The 23,364-nt window shown below is 38.2% G+C and overlaps 1 protein-coding gene across 1 annotated transcript; it reads left to right on the plus strand.

The window, feature by feature from the left end:
- The first annotated feature begins 573 nt into the window (after positions 1 to 573).
- On the plus strand, positions 574 to 21,961 carry LOC309489799 (uncharacterized protein). The gene is made up of 5 exons (XM_082158714.1): positions 574 to 663; positions 5,623 to 5,744; positions 6,296 to 6,593; positions 16,752 to 17,111; positions 20,546 to 21,961. Exons 2-5 carry the CDS (start codon positions 5,660 to 5,662, stop codon positions 20,589 to 20,591), a joined length of 789 nt encoding a protein of 262 aa, XP_082014840.1. The 5' UTR covers positions 574 to 663; positions 5,623 to 5,659; the 3' UTR covers positions 20,592 to 21,961.
- The last annotated feature ends 1,403 nt before the right edge of the window (positions 21,962 to 23,364 follow it).

The raw sequence follows: 23,364 nt of genomic DNA on the forward strand, positions 1-23,364 counted from the left end.
TATTTTTCTGCAAGAACCAAGACAAGCAAATACTGATGATGAGCAGTCAAGACGTGTGATATTGCACATTGGACTTTACTGAGTTCTTCATGTCATGTTGGGCATCTACTGTGCGCAGAACTTCTAATTATTTATGTGGATGCCATTAATAAACCTGTTAGATTTTTATGTTTTATTTTTGAGATTAATAAAATTGTATGTTTTAACAATGTTATAGCTAAGCATTTTTTATGTTTAAGAGAACATTTTGGGAACAAAAATAAAACTTCCCACTAAAAACTTTATAAGAATGTTAAGTATTATTTTTAAGAGTATTTTTAGAGAATGTTATCCTAACTTTTAGAAGAACATTCTAAGAATAAAAATAAAACTTCCTGCTAAAAACTTTATAAGAATGTAAAGGGATAATGTTCTAAAAATTTTATGATTAAACCTTTATAGAAGGTCATCACAAAACATTTTTAGAGTGTTCTTAGAGAATGTTATCCTACCTTTTAGGAGAACATTCTGGTAACTTAAATAAAACTAAGTAAATAAAACGCTAAACCCATTTTACTGGAGCACTTTTTACCTACCCCTCACTGTGCTCCTCCTCTCTTCACTTTTCGCCGTGGAATCCTCAACTTGCAGTCAAAGACGATACGACACTGTTGCTGAGAAGAGGTAACTACCAGCTTAACTGTATTTATTAATACTATGTGATTTTTTATAAAGAAGGGAGTGATTTTTAACCTTCAGTAATGAAATGAACTGTTAATTGTTGTGTGCTACAAACCTTTTTTCTTATTAAAGTTTTAATTTTACGTTGTTTTCTTTCTCGAAACGGAATTATAATGTAGGCCTATTATTTCATTCCTCTTGGATCTTGATTGACGCACATCAGGGTCTGAAATTAATGGGGGCGAGTGGCAAAAATGCCATCAAAATTTAAATCAATTCCTGATTATGCAATTTCACTCAAGAGTGCAGATATCCACGAATATATTTCAATTGTTATAGAGATTATAGAACAGTTCGACAAACAAGAATTTTAGATATTACATTTGAGACCCAGTAGTCTGTTTATGTTCCTTCAGTGAAAATAGGGCAGTGGGGACGGTTGCAACATGACTTCCTACCCCAAACTTTTTATTCACAATATCATTTGTATTCTAGTTACTAATTACTTTTCAATAATTTTAGATTTAAACCTTCTTTTTTTTGCAAACATACTTTGCAAAAATGTTCCTGCAGTCATTCTTTACTTACTTTACTAGCTCAGTTATTCAGTAACTTGAACAAATAAGCACGTCAACCTGCCATTCCAAACAAGACCACAGGGAGATGCCAATCGACTGCATACAGCTATACGGATCCATTCAAATTATTAACCTTCTGGGCTTCTTCGTAAAATAGTCACACTTAGCTTCCTCCCGCCCGAAAACGGGCGAAGCCTTAACATTTTACTTTACTGTTTCCCAGGATAACCAATCAAATATATTTTTGTTCTATAATGTTTTCTGATTATTATTTAGAATTTTTAGAATTTTTTATGATACTTTGCATTAATTATATAATTTTTATGAGCAATTTTTTCCATTAGAATTAATATATATATTTATTTTATTTTATTTATTTTATTTAATTTTTCAATAAATGCAACATTTCACATCAAAATAGAGTGCAGGCCTTAAAAAAAAAAATGTTCAAGTGAGAAGAGCGCCATCTAGTGGCTTCAAAATGTATTAATTTGTGTCATGTCCTATAACCGCCTATAGGCGGCCTATAGCTTTTTTATTTATTTATTTGATTTATTCCCATTCGGAAAGGAAAAAAAGTATTACTAAGCAACCACTGAATGGAACAACACAAATTATATATCATTTTTAAAGCTTAGGATCTCAGCTTTTTAATGCATCTAATTACATTTATTAACTCCTAACGAGTGCTGAGTAATCCCTCTAAAACCGAGTGTACCGCCAGCAGGCGCCACCTAGCTGCGAAAATATTCATTACCATATTTTTCAAAAATCTTGCCTTGATTAACACAAAGTTGATGTCATTTGAAAGCTTAGAGTCTGAACTTTACAGTGAATGTATCAACTTTGAAAAACTCTTAAAGGGATAGTTCGCCCAAAAATGATATTTAGCCCATGATTTACTCACCCTCAAGCCGTTCGAGATGTATATGTCAATCTTTTTTCAGACGAACACATTTTCAGTTATTTTAGAAAATGTCTTAGATCTTTCAGTGGTTAGAATGTGAAGCAATGGGGTCCAGCTCGTTGAAGTCCGCAAATGAGCATGCATCCTTCACAAAAGTAATCCATCCGGCTCCAGGGGGATAAACGAAGGCCTTCCGAGGGTAATCCGTGCGGTTTTGTCGTAAAAATATACATATTTAAAACTTTATAAACGAAAATAACTGGCTTCCGGTCGCGGTCGACGCGCGTTCACGGAGATGGATGCTGGCATATGACGTAGGACGTAGCGTAGGAAGCGTCGTGACGTAGAACGAACGTAGAGTTTTGTTTTGCTCTGCTCTCTGGCTGCGCTGTCACGTTCGTACTACGTCACGACGCTTCTATCTCCATGAACGCGCGCCGACCGCCACCGGAAGACAGTTATTTTCGTTTATAAAGTTTTAAATATGTATATTTTTACGACAAAACCGCACGGATTACCCTCGGAAGGCCTTCGTTTATCCCCCTGGAGCCAGATGGATTACTTTTGTGAAGGATGCATGCTCATTTGCGGACTTCAACGAGCTGGACCCCATTGCTTCACATTCTAACCACTGAAAGATCTAAGACATTTTCTAAAATAACTGAAAATGTGTTCGTCTGAAAAAAGATTGACATATACATCTCGAACGGCTTGAGGGTGAGTAAATCATGGGCTAAATATCATTTTTGGGCGAACTATCCCTTTAAGTATTGCTGAGTTATTTGCTGATAAATAGAATTTCTTTTTTTTCATAATCTATAAAATAATGTACTGCAATGTGTCAAAAACATCATACAGCTCATGAAACATTCTCAGATAATTGAAAATGGCACTTCATTTTTTACAGCATATTATTACAATTAAAATGAGCCCAAAATTAACATAATCTATTGCTTTTATGACAAGATATTCTTCATGGAGAAAAAATTGCCCATGAGGGGGTGTCAAAGACTGTACAAAAATGCTGTCTCTTTTGCAAATGCTGTAACTTTTGATTCCTTTATCCAAATTTTTATTTTTTTTATCCAGATGCAGCTAACATGTAGGGGGACTTCACTAAAAAAGAATTTTCCTCCTACCTTATTTCCTTCCTGAGTTATTCCATGACAAATAAGAAAGATATGCAAAATCATAATAAAAATTATATATATATTGTCTTTTATCCGCTGTTTCTTGGCAGGACAATGTCCAAATGTAATGTAATTTATATTTTCAAAAAATTTAAAAAGAGTTCTTTCAAACGATACCTACCTTTTGAATCTCCTTGCTATAGTTTTGGAGTTATTATGATTATATAATTTTTATATAGTTTGGGGCAAAATTTGCTGTTTCAGTCTTACCAGTTCATTTCTCTGTGTGTGTGTGTGTGTTTGTGTGTGTGGGTGTGTGTGTGGGGGGGGGGAGGGTGTCTTATTTGCACTCTTGATGTTTTAGAGTGTCACCCCTTCATTGCTGTACACTTTTTTTCAGCACAGTGGCTGATCTGTAGCTTGTACCACCAAAAGTTTCTCTGAGTTTTCCTATTTTTTCGTATTTCCCATTCATTTCCTATGTCGCCCGTTTTCGGGCGGGAGGAAGCTAAGTGTGACTTTTTTTTTTACGATCCTTTAACATATCAGAATCATCTCCTTGATTTTTTAGTCACCAAGTTTCACGCCCATCTGATGAAGCAAAAAAATTAAACAATTTGAAACGTTCAAGTTTTCGCCCGTTTTCGGGCGAAGAAGCCCAGAGGGTTAAAGGGGTGGTTGATTATGATTTCACTTTTCTAACTTTAGTTAGTGTGTATGCTGCTGTTTGAGTATAACCAACGTCTGCAAAGTTACAATTCTCAAAGTTCAAAGCAAAGGGTTTTTTAAGGACTACAACAACTACACAAGCTTCTTCCCAGGTTAGTGACATCACTAACGCTAAAATTTACAGAAACCCCGCCCCGCCCCGGAACATGATTATTAAACAGATTATCATAACAGAATATGCTAATCAATGACTAGAAGATAACTACACATAAGCTGCATAAATTCATCAACTAACCATTCAGAAATGTCCTGTTGCTTCTACATGTTGTCACTTCTTCTTGAGTCTCTCCATCATTGTCTGACTCCGGTTTGAACATAAAAGGCTAAAGGTTTTAGAAATTGTCAGTGCATGTCTGTATGAGTGCAAGCTGTTGAAACTCCGCCCCCCTGTGCCGGGAACAGCAGCTCATTTGCATTTAAAGGAACAGACACAAAACGGTGCGTTTTTGCTCACCCTCAAAAAGTGACAATTTTATCATACTATATAAAAATATCTGTGGGGTATTTTGAGCTAAAACTTCACATACACACTCTGGGGACATCAGAGACTTATTTTACATCTTGTGAAAAGGGCATTATACCACCCCTTTAAGTTATCTCACGGCCCCCCTGGATGATCACTGAGTTTGAGATGATATTCATATTACACATGCTCAGTTAGCCCCTCTTCCTTCCAGGAAGAAAGCAGCCACTTGTGACCATTCCTTCTGTAAAAAAAAAAAAAATATATATATTTTTTTAATGATCAGATTTTTTTCACCGTCTAAACTGTTTGCGTGAAGCATTGTAAAGTCATATAATTTTAATCAGTGTTTTCCTAGCTTCTAAAATGCATAGCTATATGTGTCAAACTATTGTCCAAAATTCTGAACCACCCTTTTAAATGGGCAGGAGCACCAAATAACTTTTACACCAATATACTGTATACAAAACTTTGCATAAGACACATAAAAATGTATGAAAAACAATTTCTAAACAATTATTGTTTAACATCTGTTTCTTTTTCCCTAAATAAAATAATCAAATAAAACAAAATAATGAACTAGCAAATTTAAGGTTACAACTGTATAAGAGTGAGTGACGTGGCACCACTGGGGAGGTGCCCGCGCCATCAGCCAATGAATTGGCGTGATTCTATACTGGTTGAGACAATCATTTATATGACGCAATCGTTAGCCTATTTTTACAAAAACTGTTTCTACTGGGCCATAACGTAAGATACAAAGTAATGGAGCCTTTTATACATTTTCGTGTTTCTTTAGAAATAAATAATGGACAAATGGAGTCTTTAAACGCCTCAGATGTAAAGTTTTTCGCTGTCAAAGTGACACCAAAATGAATGGTAGTCAATGGAATGCTAACAGCAGGTGATGGTCTGCTAATCAATGGCGGCGCCCGGGGAAGCTTCAGTGTTTTCTGAAACACTGCCCCCCTGGATTCATCCAGGACACAAATTTATACATACTTTTGGAACATTCTTGGGGGGCCTATGCCCCAGTAGTGATCAAACTCTAGAAACGCCCCTGCTATCAACATCATGATTTATCGCTGCATTCTTCAGTCAGAAATATTAATACACATTTCTTGGTCCATTTGGTGAAATATGTTTTTTACACAGATAAACTTGCTGACCAGAAAAAGATTTGATTGAGACCATGATGCCCCCTATTCTGCTGATCTTGGCGGGTTTGGCAGCTTTCGGGTTTGTAGAAATCTTCGTAGAAGCCCCCGACAGTAAGGGTGAGATATACCAATACACAAATCTCACAAACATATACCAAGAGTGAGGAACACTAATATAAAAATTGTGTGTGTGTTTGTCTGTGTGTGTGAATATGCTCTGAACTAGAGGCACTACCTACCAATTCTACCATCTCACAATCTTAGTTTTGTTCTATGCACACATTAAAGCTGCAGTCCAAAACCTTTTTGTGTTCAAAATTTACAAAATGTACATAATGAGCGAGTACATCATGAATCCATTTTCCAAACCGTGTTTTTGTCCTATCCTGAATCACTACTGTACATCTATAATAAGTTATTATATTCAGACTATTTTAAACTGGTTCAGGTCGGCGTCCCTGCGGAGTATCCCAGTACCTGCGTGACTCGTCATAGACATAAACAGAGAGAAGAAGCTCCGGCTACAACGTTCTTCCACATGACACATGCAGTTTTGGTTATGAATTGCTAGAGAACCATACGTTACGGACTGCAGCTTTAAATACAGAATCAGTACCTAATAAATTGCTGTGTGAGCATTTGCTTGTCACTGCTGTGTTTCCTGACAGGACCGACCTGTAGTAATCAGAGTTGTAAGCTTATTGAGACTCAGCTCAGAAAAAACGCCCAGGAGGCCCTAAATGCCATTCAATCTAAACGAGAGCTGTCTCCTTCTTACGATCGAGCTAATCGGGACCAGCATGTCTTCAACAATGGACTCATTGGGTTCCCCCGCAGTGTTCTGCAGGACCTGCTGAGAGATGTTGGGGGCTACGATGAGCAGCTGGAGAACCTGGTGCAGGACCTCATGATCCCCCTCAGCCAATCTCAACAACATTCAATCAGCACAATGGTGGCCCACTTCAGGTCAGTGTGTGTGTGTGTGTGTGTGTGTGTGGGTGTGTGTGTGTGTGTGTGTGTGTAGCAGGTGGGATAAGTGCTACAGTGTGTAGACCTATGGTGTAGACACCTTAGTGTGTAAGTTTTGTATCTGGATGATAAAATTATATCAATAATTATGATAAAAAATGTCACAGCTCTCATACTCGTGCAGGGCCAAAAACATATAAATCCCTATTCTGACGGTAATTGTTTCTCATGGGGTTGTAAGGCATTTTCATCATTTAAAGGGGCTAGTCTGTGATTTTACTGCCACCTGAATCCAGAAAGTCTGTGTTTTTCTCTCACCACCCCGCGTGAAAATCCCTGACCGAATTACCACTGTTTTTTAACAAACACCAAGGTTGTGTGGTAGTTTAATTGCCGTCCGAATCCACATCTCTGAGTTTACAAGAAGAGATCAATTCAAAATTCACTGTTTAAATCCGTTTCGACCACTGCCGAGCACCGTACAATACCTGTTGCGCTTTGGGGATGCATTTTAAAGATCTGGCCTGCACTTTTATTACTGAAATGCTGGAAAGTATTTACAAGAACAATATCTCTTTACCGCTCAAAAGAGAAAAACAAGAAAAACACATAGACATTTGAAATGGGTCGTTATTATGGCAGCAATTATATACATTAAAAAATAAACCAAGCAGCTTTGTTTTTGCCTCATGTGAATAAGAGGCTGTATTAACTTGTTTCTGCTAATTTCCACATTTTGACACATTTTAAATTATTTTGAGTAAAATACAAGACTAGGGGCCCTATCATTCACCCGGCGCAATGCAGCGCAATGCAGCGCCAAGCGCGACGCTAGTGTTTTTTGCTAGTTTCAGTCTGACGCAGTTATCATTTTTACGTCCTGCCACGTTGTTTAAATAGCAAATGCATCTGCTGGTCTGAAAACGAAGTGTGTTCAGGCGCATTGTTGGCGTGTTGCTATTTTGAGGCAACTGAAATAGACTGCTACAGAGCCTGGGAAGTCACCTGGCGAGAAAAAAAAACAATCCGTGGCGACGGTTTTGCATCCATCCGCTCAGTTTATAAACCGTACTCACGAATTCTCAAACTGTTCCCTCAGTTTAACAAATCGTGCCCACGGATTAATAAACCGTACCTACGAGTTTCTAATCCGCGCTCTAAGATTTGTAAACCGTGCCTTCAGTTTTTGCAATCTGTACCAACAAATTCATAGACCGTGCCCATGCTTTCGCAATCCGTCCACACGGGTTTGTAAACTGTACTCACAGATTTGTGGCTCACCCTCATTTTAGAAGAACAATTTAGGTGACAGTCCTATCTCCTTGCCAATGGTCTTATGTACATCATACCAAAGTTTAATGAGATGTAACAAAATTGGGTTATCAGTCTTTTTTTGACAAAATTCGGTAGTTGTATTTGTAAACAAACTCACAAAAAAAATTGTCTTTCAATGAATAAAATGCAATATGAACCCAGGATGGAGTTGTGTCTAACAGAGACAAAATAAATTGCATTTGGGCTGCAAAGTAATATTTTTTAAAATTGAGTAGTTGAAGTCACCCTGACTTATAGTCCCACGTCAATTTCTCCAAAGATATTCTTGGTACCTTATTATTCCAAATGAACTGTCTTACATTTTTATTAAGAGTTTAAAAAAAGGTTTGGGGTAATGGAATAGGCAGTGATTGAAAGAGGTACTGCAATCTCGGCAAAATGTTCATTTTAATGCAATTAATCCTTCCGATCAAACTGATGGGGAGGCTAATCCATCTGTGTAGATCTTCCTCAATTTTTTTAAGTAGTGCATAATTCAATCTATAAAGATTTTTTTAAGTTATTGTCCACAACTATACCAAGATATTTTATTCCAGTTGGGGCCCATTTGAACGCAGATGCACTTTGACACGCAGAGTAGTTGAATGTTGTTAATGGAATTATTTCACTTTTATCATAGTTTACCTTATATCCTGAGACAGTACCATAGGTGTCCAATAAATCCTGTAGTCGAGTAAGAGAGTGAGAGGGGGCTGTTAGATATAAGAGAACATCATCAGCTAATAAGTTAATTTTATGGGTTGTCTGACCAACCTTAAAGCCCTTTATATCAGAGTCCCTTCTGATTGCCTCCGCCAAAGGCTCAATGGCTAAGGCAAACAGACTTGGGGACAGTGGACATCCCTGTCTACTGATCTATGTAGGGACAACGGTGACGAAATTTGCCCATTAGTAGTAATCTTTGCTTTGGGTTTATGATATAGGGTTCTCACCCAGTTAATAAATACTTGTCCAAAACCAAATTTAGTTAATACCTTAAATAAATAAGGCCATTCCAGCCTATCGAAGGCTTTCTTGGCATCTAACGCCACAGCCACAGTGTGATCAGATCTTGATTTTGCTAAATGGATTAAAGAATCTACTTAAAGGAACACGCCGACTTTTAGGGACTTTAGCTTATTCACCGTATCCCCCAGAGTTAGATAAGTCCATACATACCCTTTTCATCTTGGTGCGTGCCGTGACTCTGTCTGATGCACCCACCGCTAGCCTAGCTTAGCACAAAGACTGGAGGTAAACGGCTCCAGCTAGCATACTGCTCCCAATAAGTGACAAAATAACGCCAACATTTTCCTATTTACATGTTGTGATTTGTATAGTCACAGCGTGTACAAATAACAAGGTCACATGAGACACAGCCATCTTCTAACTGTATACATACTGGGAACTATATTCTCAGAAGGCGAAGCACTGCTACTTGGGTGGAGTGATTTGCTCACAGCAAATGTAAAAAAAAAATTTAGTACACAAAACAATATAAAATATTTACATTTCAAACAAATCTCATTTCTTTTAAACTGGTTCCTCAAAAAAAACAAAAATCATATTTTCAGGCAGTGATTTCATGATTGAGCTTAGCAAACTGAGCATTCATGCTTTCTTTTTCTTTCATACCTCCATGCTGTAAATAATAATGGTGCTTAGATCAAACAGAAACAGTCACATGATAAAGTCAGTCACATTGTATCAGCGATTCGGAAGAGCTGCATCAGTATGCAAGGAATATCAGTGTTTTCATCGTGATATGTCATGACTGTGAAGCCCCGTGGTGAGGAGCAGAGAGTTCGCTCAGAGTTGGAGCAAATCACTCCGCAGAAGAAGCAGTGCTTTGCCTTCTGAGAATATAGTTCCCAGTCAGTGTTGCCAGATTGGGTGGTTTTGAATTTGATTGTACGGGTAAAAAAGGGTTTGGGCGGGTGAACAAAATTTGGGTTGGTTTGGGGTCAGTTCGGCAGTTTTCAATCATCAAATCTACATTTTAAAGTCTAATTGGTTAAAAAACTAAACTAAAGTGTGCATGTAGTCCATAAAATCAGTCATCATGACATTACTGTACACACACGCCCATGCAGAGTCAGCTGGCATTGGTGTTGACGTCACCGACGAGCACGCACTTTTAGCCAATCAGCGATCAGCAGGCAGACGCGATTTAGCGCGATAAGTTGAAGCTGTATATTCAAAGTGATTGCTAATGCCAAAAAGTGACATAGCCTACTAAACAGTAAGTTGTATCTACAGTAAAGAGTGAGATAGTGAGCAACTCTATAAACGTACATGTGGTGGGAGATATCGATGGTGAATATAACTCTGAGAGGAGAGCACAGTTGAATGACTTGAATTGAAATCAAAAATGGGACGACTCCTGTCCATGGTCATGTGCACACTAGCCTAGCCAGACATCTGCAACTTTTACACCACCCAGACTGCACTCTACTCGACCCTGAAAATCCTCGCAGCGCCTGAAAATAGGTCTAATAGGTTAGACAAACTTAGTCCCGGTCACGTTGGAAGTTACAGAGCTGGGGACTATTTTCAGGCGCTGCGCCATATCATTACGCCTGCTGGACTCATGGTACAGCAGCAAAGTTTCTTGATTATTACGCAGGAATGAGAGTATAGTTCCTAGCCATATCAGCCTAGAAAATCGCAACTTTTCATTTTCCGTCGGTACACGATGTAACTACAGAAGAGTCAAGATTTAAATAGGAAAAATATCTAAACTCTTTGGTCATTTTTTTGAGAGAGATGCTAATGGTCCTGTCCAATTCAATGATCTATGCTAAGCTATGCTAAAAGTGGTAGCCTACCGCCAGACCCGGAGTTCGGCTGAATGGATTCGAAAACGGTAAGACTCACTGTTTAACTCTGGGGGAGTTGTAAAATGAGCCTATTTCCAAAAAAAGTGGAGTATCCCTTTAAAAACCTTATACCTTTTGTTTTACTTATGCAGAAATGAGACATTTGTACCAGTCGCATTGAAACACTTCAAATGATACCAAATGTGTAATTGTCAGGGTGTGGTGCAGGCAGAAGGTGGCGAAGGTGGCTCCAATTCAAACGTTTTACTACAATAATACAATTCTTAACAGAGGCAGGCAGACAGAAACACACTCTAAATACAACTTATAACGGACAAAGACTGACTGAACGGAAGGAACTTAAATACTAACACAGATGAACACTGATTAACTGAACACAGGTGATATAGATTATAATGATGATAATTAACTAAATCCAGGTGATACAGATGAACTGATAAAGATGAAGACACATGACAAGACAGGCAGACAAGTCCAATGAAAACAAACTAAACAGAACATAACCATGACATTACTCCGGTAGGCGTGTCCTCACGCCATAGGACTAACTGAAGGGAGGGGACTCAGGAGGACAAAGAGTGGGTGAGGGCAGACAGGGAGGAGCTAATAGGGATAAGGATGGAGCAGCCGAAGCAGGTGGACAGGGCAGAGCAGGCAGCCAGGGCGGAGCAGACGGAGGGAGGAGCCATGGTGGAGGCAGGGCTGACGACTCCAGGGGGCCGACTGACAGGGGCGGAGCAGGTGGGAGAGGAGACCAGGGCAGAACCAAAGAGCCGACGCACCAGGGTGACACCAAGGTCCTGGCGGGACACAGCGAAGCTGGCGAAGCGACCGAAGACCCAGGTGGAGCCAGAGGGAGTGAGGAGCCCAACTGAGCCTGAGGGACGGAGCGAAGAGGCGAAGCTGGAGGAGGGTAGTCCCAGGGCGAGGGCAGGACGACGAGGGACCAAGGCGGAGGCGACGGGATGAGAGAGCCCGGCAGAGCTGGTGGACTGAGGGTCCATGGTGGAGCTGAGGGTGGTTGGAGCCAAGGCTGTGCCGATGGCTCGACGGGCTGAGGCGGAGTCCAAGTAGCGGAGGTGGGAGGTGGAGACCGGGGATCCTCCGACCCTGATGGACTTGGTGACAGGCAGACCCACGGCGACTCCACCTCCCCAAAGGTGGATAGAGGAGCCGAGGGGCTGACAGGCAGTGGAGGAGGAAAAGTAGAGAGGAGGCAGATGGGAGGAGGTGGAAGAGGGAGGCTGGGTGGGAATTCAGGCTCTGAGGTGGTAACAGGCTCAGGGCTGGGCGGAACCAGCGGCGAAACAGACTCTGGGCTGGACGGGACCATCGGTGAAAAAGGCTCAGGGCTGGATGGGACCAGCGGTTAAAAAGGCTCGGCGAGCATGACGTTTACAGTCTCTGGCTCAGCAGGCATTACGTGTCCAGTTTCTGGCTCGGCGGGCATTATGTGTACAGTCTCTGGCTTGGTGGGCATTACGTGATGCACAGGCTCAGCAGGACTGACGTGAAGCACAGGCTCGGCAGGCAAGACGTGAAGCTCAGGCTCGGCAGCGGCCATCTTGTCCGGAGACACTGGCTCGGCGGCGGCCATCTTGTCCAGAGACACTGGCTCGGTGGCAGACGTGGCATGAACAGACTCAGACTTGGCAGGCATGACGTGAAGAGACTCAGACTTGGCAGGCATGCCGTGAAGAGACTCATACTTGGCAGGCATGACGTGAAGAGACTCAGACTTGGCAGGCATGACGTGAAGAGACTCAGACTTGGCATTTTTACCGGCTTAAGACTCTCGTGAGCAAGGACTTCAGAGCACACTACGCACTGGGGATGTTGTACTCCGTTTATGACCTGACACACAAATCCATACTTAATAAATTCCTCTCTGTATTTTCTTGATTTGGAGTAAGCCGGGTCCGAGTGATGGGCTTGGCGGGCTCCACCCTTAGCAGAAGTGGAGGGCATTTCTTGCGGCTCACCCTCACTGACCTCCGATGCCCTCTCGGATGTTCCCTCCGCAACTGCAGTCTTCGCACCATCAACCGGCCTCACCTGTGGCATATGTGACTTTTCTCCCCCTCTCGGTTTTTCTGTTGTGGATATTAACCACCGTTTCATTTTAAAGCAGTATTATTTGTTTGTAGCCTCCAAACACCTTTAACTTTAGCAAACAGCGGGACACGTTGTGTTGCTGCGCGTGGTGTACGTACGTAACTTGATTGTGATTGACGCTGACGTAATCTTGTAATGTCTGGGACAAAATTACAAATTGAATTAAAATATTATTATTTTTTTATTTGTATCAGACTTTTATGCAAACACCATTTAACAAATATTGAATTAACCCTTTCACACGTAAGTTTAAAATATTCTGGCTGACCCCCCAGCGTGAGTTTTTCAAGGCGACCGTTATTTAGATGTGTCACTTTATGGTTTCCATGGTGACGCGTCATTGCTTGTCACGTGACATGAATGATGATCTGCTTTTATGTCATTTTTCCTTTATTATTCAAAATATTCACAAATTTGTTAGATATGGCATGAAATAGCTGATATTCCGATTGTCAAATATATGCAAGTGGAAGTGTTTTGTTGTTTAAACACCTTTCTAACAATCGCGTTAGTTGAGCTGAATGCGCATGTTAGTTTGTGCCACAGTTCAGAGAATCGGATCTGTTGGATTTACAACACGTGAATTCATCCACTTCTCCCGAAATACATAAGTAAGTGGCTGGTGAACTGGGAGAATAATAGAGTAAACTTTAAAGTTACTTACACAATGTGTATCTGATATGAATAAAACGTGTCTAATTACGCGCACATGCACTAAAAGCCTGTTACTGGAGGGACTAAGTTATCTTTTGAGTCTTATATTGCGCTAATACTGTCAAATACAGACATTGTTTACATAAACAAAGTTGGTTATGTCTAAAGTGAAAGCAAACAGAGAAAATTAATTAAAATCTGCTTGTCATGTGCGTGTATATTAGACGCGTCGCGTGCAGTTCTTAAGGCCCTTTCACACTGGACGCGATTTTGACGCACGAATCATTCGCGCGATGGTTTTATTTTTCGATCAGCTGTTTGTGTAATGAGTGCTTCCACACCGAACGCGAATGCGCAGCGGCGAAAAAACGACTTTTATTTTATTCGCTTCGATGTCGATTTTTTTTTTACTTTTGCGGCGACAGAATAGGCTTCAGCCAATCACATACTACAAGGACAACGATTTGAAAGACAATGTGTGGCGTAGCATTGCCAACCAACTCGGTTATCTTGACTGTGAGTTTGTTGTGTGATAGTTTTAGTCATATAGTCCTGTGCTGTGTAGGCTAGCAGGCCAAACTACATTTGGGATAGAAAGCTAACACTATTATCGTCAAAGATAGAGACAGAGACCGTGTTTACTTTGAACACGTAACAAAATGTAGTGAGACTATTTAGGGCTGCTTTTAGTATACTATACATTCTTTGTGTGATATCTACAGTTTCTAGTCGAATGATTTTTAACTTACTTACTTCGTGTGTTACATGTAATGTGTAGTTACATTACAAAACGCACTGTGTTTAGTTGAAGAAGCAAAAAAAAAAAAAAAAAACTGTGCACATACTCCCCTTCAGACTCTCTGTTCTGTAAGATTGGGTGCACCCAAAACCTTCTTTTCTGTCTTTTAAATAAAATGAAAAGCTTGTCTTCACTGGATGCTATGACTATGACTGGATGATGATGATGATGAAGTGTCCATGTTTTCTCAGCTGTCGGCGCGATTCGCGCGAAAGTTTTGGAATGTTGAAGCTCTCTGAACGTCACAGACGTCGCAAATTCGCGTCGCGGCTGATGTGAATGGTTTTGATGCGAACTATTCGCACACGAACTATTCGCTTTTTCGTTTCGCTTTTTCGTTACGCATCCGGTGTGAAAGGGCCTTTAAAGAGACAGTAGCCCTAATAATAAACATGCTGCCGCTTTTCCTTAAAGAGATAGTTCACCCAAAACCAAACAGTTGCTGGTCCCCATTGACTTCCATACATAGTAGGAAAAAATATATACTATGGAAGTCACAGGGGTACATCAACTGTTGTGGTTACTCATTCTTTCAAATAACGTTTATTTTCAACAGAAGAAAGAAACTTATTCGGGTTTAAAACAACTTAAGAGAGTAAATTATGACTTTTTTGGTGGAGAACTATCCCTTTAATGTTAATAAAACAACAAAACACACAGAGGAAATCATTCACTGCTCTTGACTGAGAACTTTTAGTCTGTTGTGTTTTATTTTCATATTTGTTCATTTATTTACTTTCTCATACTGTTAAATACACATATAGCTGAAAAAATAAAGCAGTTTATTTCATTTGTATATTAAGTTGTGTATGTGTAATATGTATCTCTGTTCTTAATTTTTAATAACAAAGAAAATAATGACAAAGATTTTTATCTTCGCCACTTTGGCCTAAATGTCTGCCACTCTTTTTTATTTTATATTTTGTTACCTATAAGGCTTTGTTTTTAAAATAGAGAAATTCGTTTGGCTGTAATGCTCAGTCACTTGCAAAATAGTAAAACCAACATGAAAAAAGAATCGTGATAAATCGTGATTTTCCTGGAAAAAAAAATCGTGATATGATATTATTGCCATATCGCCCACCCCAGGTGTAAAAAAGTGCCTTCTACAAAATTGTTTTCTACAAACTCCACCAGATTCTTGTTCTACATCTCACAGACTACCACTGTGGTGATTTACATGTTGTTTTACTGTTTTATTATTTAATAATTAACTGCCAAAGTCATATACTGTATACCTGGCTATATAGCAATATTTAATAAATTCATAAAAAATGCAAATCAAATTGTTTTCTACAAACTCCACCAGATTCTTGTTCTACATCTCACAGACTACAACTGTGGCGATTTTCATGTTGTTTTACTGTTTTATTATTTAATAATTTACTGTCAAAGTCCTATACTGTATACCTGGCTATACAGCAATATTTAATAAATTCATAAAAAAATGCAAATCAAATTGTTTTCTGCAAACTCCACCAGATTCTTATTCTACATCTCACAGACTACCACTGTGGTGATTTTCATGTTGTTTTACTGTTTTATTATTTAATAATTAACTGCCAAAGTCCTATACTGTATACCTGGTAAAACAGTAAAAGAACATGATAATCACCACAGTGGTAGTCTGTGAGATGTAGAACAAGAATCTGATGGAGTTTGTAGAAAACAATTTGATTTAAATTTTTTATGAATTTATTAAATATTGCTGTATAGCCAGGTATACAGTATAGGACTTTGACAGTTAATTATTAAATAATAAAACAGTAAAACAACATGAAAATCACCACAGTGGTAGTCTGTGAGATGTAGAACAAGAATCTGGTGGAGTTTGCAGAAAACAATTGGATTTTATTATGAATATTTTTTATAAAAAGTCTGCCGACACCAAGCGCATACACATTGAGCCTACCACGCAACCTCGTGTAGACGCGCAATTTGTTTTTAAGCGTAGATGGCGCGACCGCGCTTCTCCGAAGCACAGATGGCGTGACCGCAGTCCGTTACTGTTAACCGCTTTCACACACGCACACAATATAAAATACACGATACGAATTCGCTCACTCCTTTTCGTTCACTCTTTGCTGATGTAGTGCACTCAACTGCCATTCACCATGTAGCCAGGATTAGTGAATGAGTGAACGAGTGAGCGGTTTCAGACACAGCTAATGTCAACATTGTGACAACGCTGTAACAACTTTCACCACACAACGTAGTTATAGCAACCTTTTGGCCATGTTGTTAAAACGTTGTTAGAAGGTTGGGTACGTTGCGCCAACGTTCTGTGTTTGCTGGGTATTAGCATAGGCTACTCTTAGTTCTGAACCAGTGCATAAACAGCTTCAGTTCCATTTTCTTTTTTTGGATTAATTGACATAATTAGACATTTTCGTTTGTTAGCTAAATTGTTTTTGGTGTGTTTTATCTCTGTAGTTCGGATGAGTTCTATGTGGATTTTAATGCAGAAGTGTTCGGAGAGTATGTGAAGCAGCTCCGAACGAAACTTGTGGCTTACCTAAAGGCTGATACATCTCCCGACCAAAATGATAGATACGGGATTCAGAAGACTCGTCGGCGGATTAACTCCATCGCCAGAGAGATGGTGAACCATGAGGTGTATGTGGACCCAATGGCCCGAGATCGCTGGCTGAACCAAAACCAAAATAAACATGATAAATACAATAAGGTCAGAGATGCATTGAAAAAAATGTTCCAGAATATCCGGCTGGCCTTCGAAAAAGCGTCAGACAAGATCCGTAACCTTCGCAAGATAAAGAAACGGAGCTGGGAAAGGTTAGACAAAAAAACAGAAAGTTTAATCATTCTGTACAGAAACGTGTATTATGTGTATTAACCGGTTAATAACGTAATTGTATTGCTCTGTTTAATATTTCAATTTGTTGACGCATTCAACGTTGAGTGAAATACCCAAGCTCAGTTGTCAAGTCATAATAGGTATAGCCTATATGCTGCCATTAGAGGTAGCTAAATATACAGCGTGGTGTGTCTTTTGTAACCAGCGAAAATTGCAGGATAAGAACTCGAAAAATTAGAATATCGTGCAAAAGTTCATTTATATCAGCAATTCAACTTAAAAGGTGAAACTAATATATTATAATAGACTCATTACATGCAAAGTGAGATATTTCAAGCCTTTATTTGTTATAATTTTGATGATTATGGCTTACAGCTTATGAAAACTTTCATAGCTGTATACTTACGTTCGGTATTTATGGAATGGACCACCGGAGGAAAATAGGGGAGGGTCATGTATTTTTATTCTTTGTTGAGGGGAGGGTCATTCAACTTTTTTTAGTCTAGCCCTCTGATGGTCTTTATTTATGTCTACACTCTTGGTTTTTGGGGTCTCCAGAGACCCCAGACAATAACATTTAATTTTGTAACAAGATAATAGTTTTTTTTTTTTTTACAAATGTAATTTTATTCTGTTTGTTAATGTTTTTACTCAACATTTGTGCAGTTTTTGGAGAATTTATGATTTCTTTAAAATTTCTATAAATAAATAAATAAATATTTATTTAAATAAGCTTTTTACAAAAAAACAGCATTTGATGTAAAATTCACTTTATAAAAGACCCAGATTTCTAACTTTCATTCATGGGGATAACATGGATCATTTTAAATGGTTTAATGTAACATTTATGCCCATTTTTTGGAAAATGCAGTTTTAAAATAAAATAAAAAATCACTTTAACCACTAGATGGCCATAGAGCTCCACTATATGCTATTTGCTATTTGACTACCTGAAAGATATCTTTTCACAAGTTGGATTCAGTTGGATTCATATCTAAATATTATAAAATCACAATTATAACAAAAATAAAATATTTTTGTCAAAGTTTAGCATTTTTTTGTACTGAACCCCCTGTTCCTGTGTGTGTGTGTGTGTGTGTGTGTGTGTGTGTGTGTGTGTGTGTGTGTGTGTGTGTGTGTGTGTGTGTGTGTGTGTGTGTGTGTGTGTGCGTGTGCGTGCGTGCGTGCGTGCGTGTGAGTGTGTGTGTGTGTGTGTGTGTGTGTGTGTGTGTGTACGTACGCGTGTTGTGAGCAAAATAATTTAGCATTGTGGATGTTTTTTGCATTGGTGGAAGTGTGCCACTTTATTTGTGCCATTTCTGTCGATGTGTTCTGCGTTGTTTCTGATTTTGATGATGAATTTTGTCTATTTTGATTGCGGGGTCTCCAGAGACCCCGAAGACCACGAGTGTCACAATTTTTGTCACGCTAACATAAAAACAGATATCATTCCAATTAATTTTTTTTTTTTGTAGATCTAGAAAGTGTGGAGAGCCGTAGAAGGTTTCATACCATTTGGACAAAGGGAACATTTTTTTTTTATTTGAGCAAAAGTCATTTGGGGTCAAAAAGACCCCGTAAACCATCAGAGGGCTAGGGGGAGGGTCACCCAAAATTTGTATTGTATTTTGTATTCATGAAAGCAACTAAATTTCCAAGTGGCTTGTTTGGTGCATATTATTCCATAGCTCTCTCAGTCTCGCCTAGAAGGTTAATCAACTCAACGGTTGCTGAAGAAGAATGCAACTAAACCCAAAGAATTTGCAACTTTTTATTACAATAGTGTAAAGGCTACAATTATAATGATATGACAGTCCCAATAGCTTTTAATGTTTTGCGTTGCTGCTTGATCGCGCGCGGGAAACTAAAGAACATTTCAGGTTGTTTAAATCAACGAAGCGCATCCTATTTGATATTAATCAGATATTTATATTACATCAAACTCAATATTACGACTTATATCTGAACAAAATGACGTGAATGCACAAGCGAACTAGACTGTGCTGGTCAGAATGTGTTATCCCTGTTAGACGTGCTTTAATTGTCATGGTTGTAAAAACAAACAAACGATGGCTATCTGAACATCTTTGCCAAGTGCAAACCAGTACAGAAGTAGGCTAATCAATAAATTATCGGGGAGGGTCATGCCTTTTTTTACAATCATTTTGGAGGGTCATAGAAAAATGCGAAGGGAGGGTCAAGTCTTTTTTGACAATTTATCTCAAAACTCCTCCGGTGGCCCCTTAAATAAAAAACGAACAGTCCCTTAGAATAGCCTACCTTTAATCATACCTTTATATCTCGATCAAAAGATTGAGTACATAGCCCAAATATACTTTCTGTCAGTATAAGTCAAGTAGCCTATAGCCTACTTAAGTGCAAAAGTATATTTCTGAAAAGTCAAGTATGCTCTCTTATTTTAATTTTAAAAGCAGTATAGACCTACTAATAACACACTTGAATAAACTTTTTCGTATGCTATGGGCGCTTGTGTGAACGGAGAAAAACAGAATAACATTATAGGCCTATAGGCTATATTAAAGGAATAAATAGGCATACACGAAATATTATAATGTTTGTAAACATTTTGCTTTACCGGTATTTTACATTGTAATAATAAAATGCTAATTATAGCATACATGACTTAAAGCCCATCTCAATACCCTCCTCTCAAAAACGCAATTTTATATTAGTAGCATGTTTTTAACCATGCAGCAAATGTTTTAAAATATCTTACTTTAAACTGTTTAACTGACGTTTTTTCCTATCATTACATTTGGCCAAAATCTTGTGTTATAAAAGATGATGTTGTTGGTGTATTGGCTATGACTATATGGCAAACATCAGACTTGGCCGTTCACACCAAGGTAGACCAACGATAACTATACAGATAGCGATAAAGATATAGTTCTAAAAATCGTTCTCGATATAAGAGAATAGCAGAGTCCACAACACACCTATAACCGAGAAGCACTGAGAAATTATATCGTTTGAATCACTTTCAGAGCATTTTTTTCCAGCTGATGAACAATAAAAACAGTAACAGCCAATCAGAATCCATCCTGCTTTAAAGAACTCGGGTATTTATAAACATAATAAACAGAACGATACCGTCTGCTGGTGTGGACACTAATATAGTTATCTTTAAAGTTATCTTTGTAATTATCGTTCAGAACGGGCCTTAAGACTCTATTTGAGTTTTTTGAGTAAAGAAAATGGTGTACTTATTTATTATTAGAGTAGGCTAGCCTATAGGCAAAAAAAAAAAAAAAAAGAAAGAAAAAAACCCTACAAAATAATGTTATTAACCGGTATTTTAATGGACTATTCTTCTTAGTCTATTAACTCACTAGTGAATGACCTTCAAAGTAAAGGACAATTTCTCACATAACTCTTGTTCTCTATTCATCAGTAACTGGAACCAGAACCAGAACCAGAACCAGAACCAGTCTTCCTAATCATCTTATGGATCCTGTTTCCATCAAAATTATTCACCAAAATAAATGATTGGTACACGATTGTTGTTGTATGTTTTTAATGTATGATGTATTTTCTTTGTAAGTGTTGTGTGTTGATGTGGAAATCCATCCGATCTAACATTTTAACATCAAATTGAGCCTAGGAAGAGGATAAGTTGAGCCACATGGAGATAAACTGTGCAATTGATTATGCCGAAGTAAAACTGAACATTTTACCTTTTGCTTTATTAAAGCAAGACATTTTTTTATACTAGATGACTTCTCAATATATCAGTGTGTGTGATCTCTGTGATGAACTGGCCATCTATCCCACCTGCAACGTACAGATCCGGTCTAATGCCACACACACACACACACACACACGGCACCAACGTCATTTATGTAAGTGCATTGCATATATGATAAACATTAATTTCTGCCTAATATATTTCCGAAAAGAAACAGACTCATTGGTCCAGTCAGCATAATTTATTCTGGATTAGAACATGAGCTCAAGGCACAATGTATTTTTTTCGTTAGCAATGACAATTAATGCATATTTTAGGTCACACATTTGGAATGCATTCTGATTACTTTTACAGAAACACAAAATAAAATCCTGTTCAATCTTCGTGCCATTTATCCTGGCAAAACAGTTCAGCTATGCCATACTGTATACAAAGTCAAATAAACACTAAGATTTTGGCTGCAACATGGTCTCTTAGATATATGGCATTAAAGTATATCTAAAACATGTCTTTCAACTGAGTTAAGAACCACAGGCACAGATGATAGTTTTGACAGTCGGACCTCTCTGTAAATTCAAGGCAGTTACTCTCCCATAATCACACATGATGTGCAGTGAAGGCAAAATACACATCATTTAGACAGGTGAACCCTGACCTCTGAAAGGGTTGCATACTACAAGTTAAGACATTCTCGTAGTCTAGGTCTAGTGTGAAATAATACATTTGGGAAACAAAACAAAATGCTGAAAAATGAACATTCTTTTTTTATTTTTTTATAATGTCTGTTGCATGTCATTTTGATCTGCAAAATATTGAATATGCTGAATATTTCTCCTCTGCTGTCAGTCTTGACAGATCTGTGAGACTGTGTTGAGGTAGGAGAGACGATATAAGCACACAGAATGTTATTTAAGGCATGTACTGATCCGTGATCAGTGTTTAAGAGGCTCTGGTCAGATCTGTTGACCTTTTCAACATTATTTACAACATTCAACTACTGTTAAATAAGTAAACATTGTATTAGTATTAGAGTAACCTGGTTCATTGGTGAAACGGCACCGTTCGGTTCTTTAAACGGTTTGTGTTTATGTGTGGTGTTGATTTCAGAGATCGAGGCGTACAGTTATCATAACAGGTATGACACGATTATATGTCACTGTTATTAAGGTATACTGTTACAGAAGGGTGTAATTATACGCAAATGATGGAAATGACAATGTAAACAAGTAAGAATTAAAAAAATAGATTATAAGATGTATTTTTAGTATAGGCACTTAAAATAATTGCTAAACCTGAATTGCTACCAAATGTGAAAGTGCATGTATCATATGTACCACTACAAGGTATAAAACACATTTGTATGTTAGAATTAAAAGCTTTGGTTAATTTATGCATCTTAGAAAGACACTAAAAATTATTTTCTTACTCAGTGATTTTGTCTTGTTTTCCAGTAGAAATATCTTAACATTTGCTTGAGAAGCAAAATGAATATGTTTTAATGTATATGAAAGCTCCTATATCTCGATAGCCCTATATGCCAGAATCACTCCTTTATTCCCACACTTAATGATATGGGTTTTCACTTTGGAAACAGAAGGGTATATCAGCTGTTTCGGCTCACTTTATATAAAAGCCATTTTTTTCCGAATCAAAGTTCGAGCTACAAAATTCAAGCTTTTTTAGATATCTGCAAATCAATCATATTTCAGTCAATCAGTCATGTCATATTTCTATAATGTATTAATCGATCTGGTGGATTGTGACACAGCTACCATTAGGAAAAATGGGAGAGGGATTTAGGTCACTATTGAGGATGCACAATGGGAGGAATGTCTTCAGAAAATATACTCTACTAGACACAACTTAATCCAGTTCAAATCTCTACACGCTTCAGGGCCAGGTTAATTCATGCCAGGCTGAGGAGGGTACATGTTGTAACCTTCACAAGTAATGGACTGATATTTATGACCTACTTTCAAAAGTGTATTAAAAAAAAGAGATTGTTCCAGATCCAATGATTCGCATTTTTGGGGTTATTTTTGTACCTTCTTTTAGTAAATCGGAAAGACTATTTCTATTTCTTTATTTATGATTCTTGCAAAGAGATTGATTCTTCAGAGGTGGTATTTTGTATCAGGGATATTTCTCTGTAACTAGAGTTCCCTTATTTTTATACATTCGGTATACTCAACTATTGCTTCCTTTTTGGACCTTTGTTTATTAAAAACAAATGTCATAATAGAAAACGAAATAAAGTTAAAAAATTAAAAAAAGATTAAGTCTTGGACTGGTTTTGTCACAGAGACCTGGCAACCCTGCTCTCAGAGGACGTGTAACAAGGTGGGTCTGTTAGTCTTGATTTATTTGACAAAAAGTAGAAGTATAGCAACACATATCTCAAGGAATAAAGTTAAAAACTTGTTTCACCTGTGGTCTGTGATGCAGATAGGATACACTGTAGGCTATATTTTGTGAATTCTGTCAGGGTATATAAAGTCTGAAAGTCTCTCTCTGTGCTAGACTGC

The sequence above is a fragment of the Leuciscus leuciscus genome (genome assembly GCF_965113295.1).
Source record: "Leuciscus leuciscus genome assembly, chromosome: 24".
Classification (NCBI taxonomy): domain Eukaryota; kingdom Metazoa; phylum Chordata; class Actinopteri; order Cypriniformes; family Leuciscidae; genus Leuciscus; species Leuciscus leuciscus.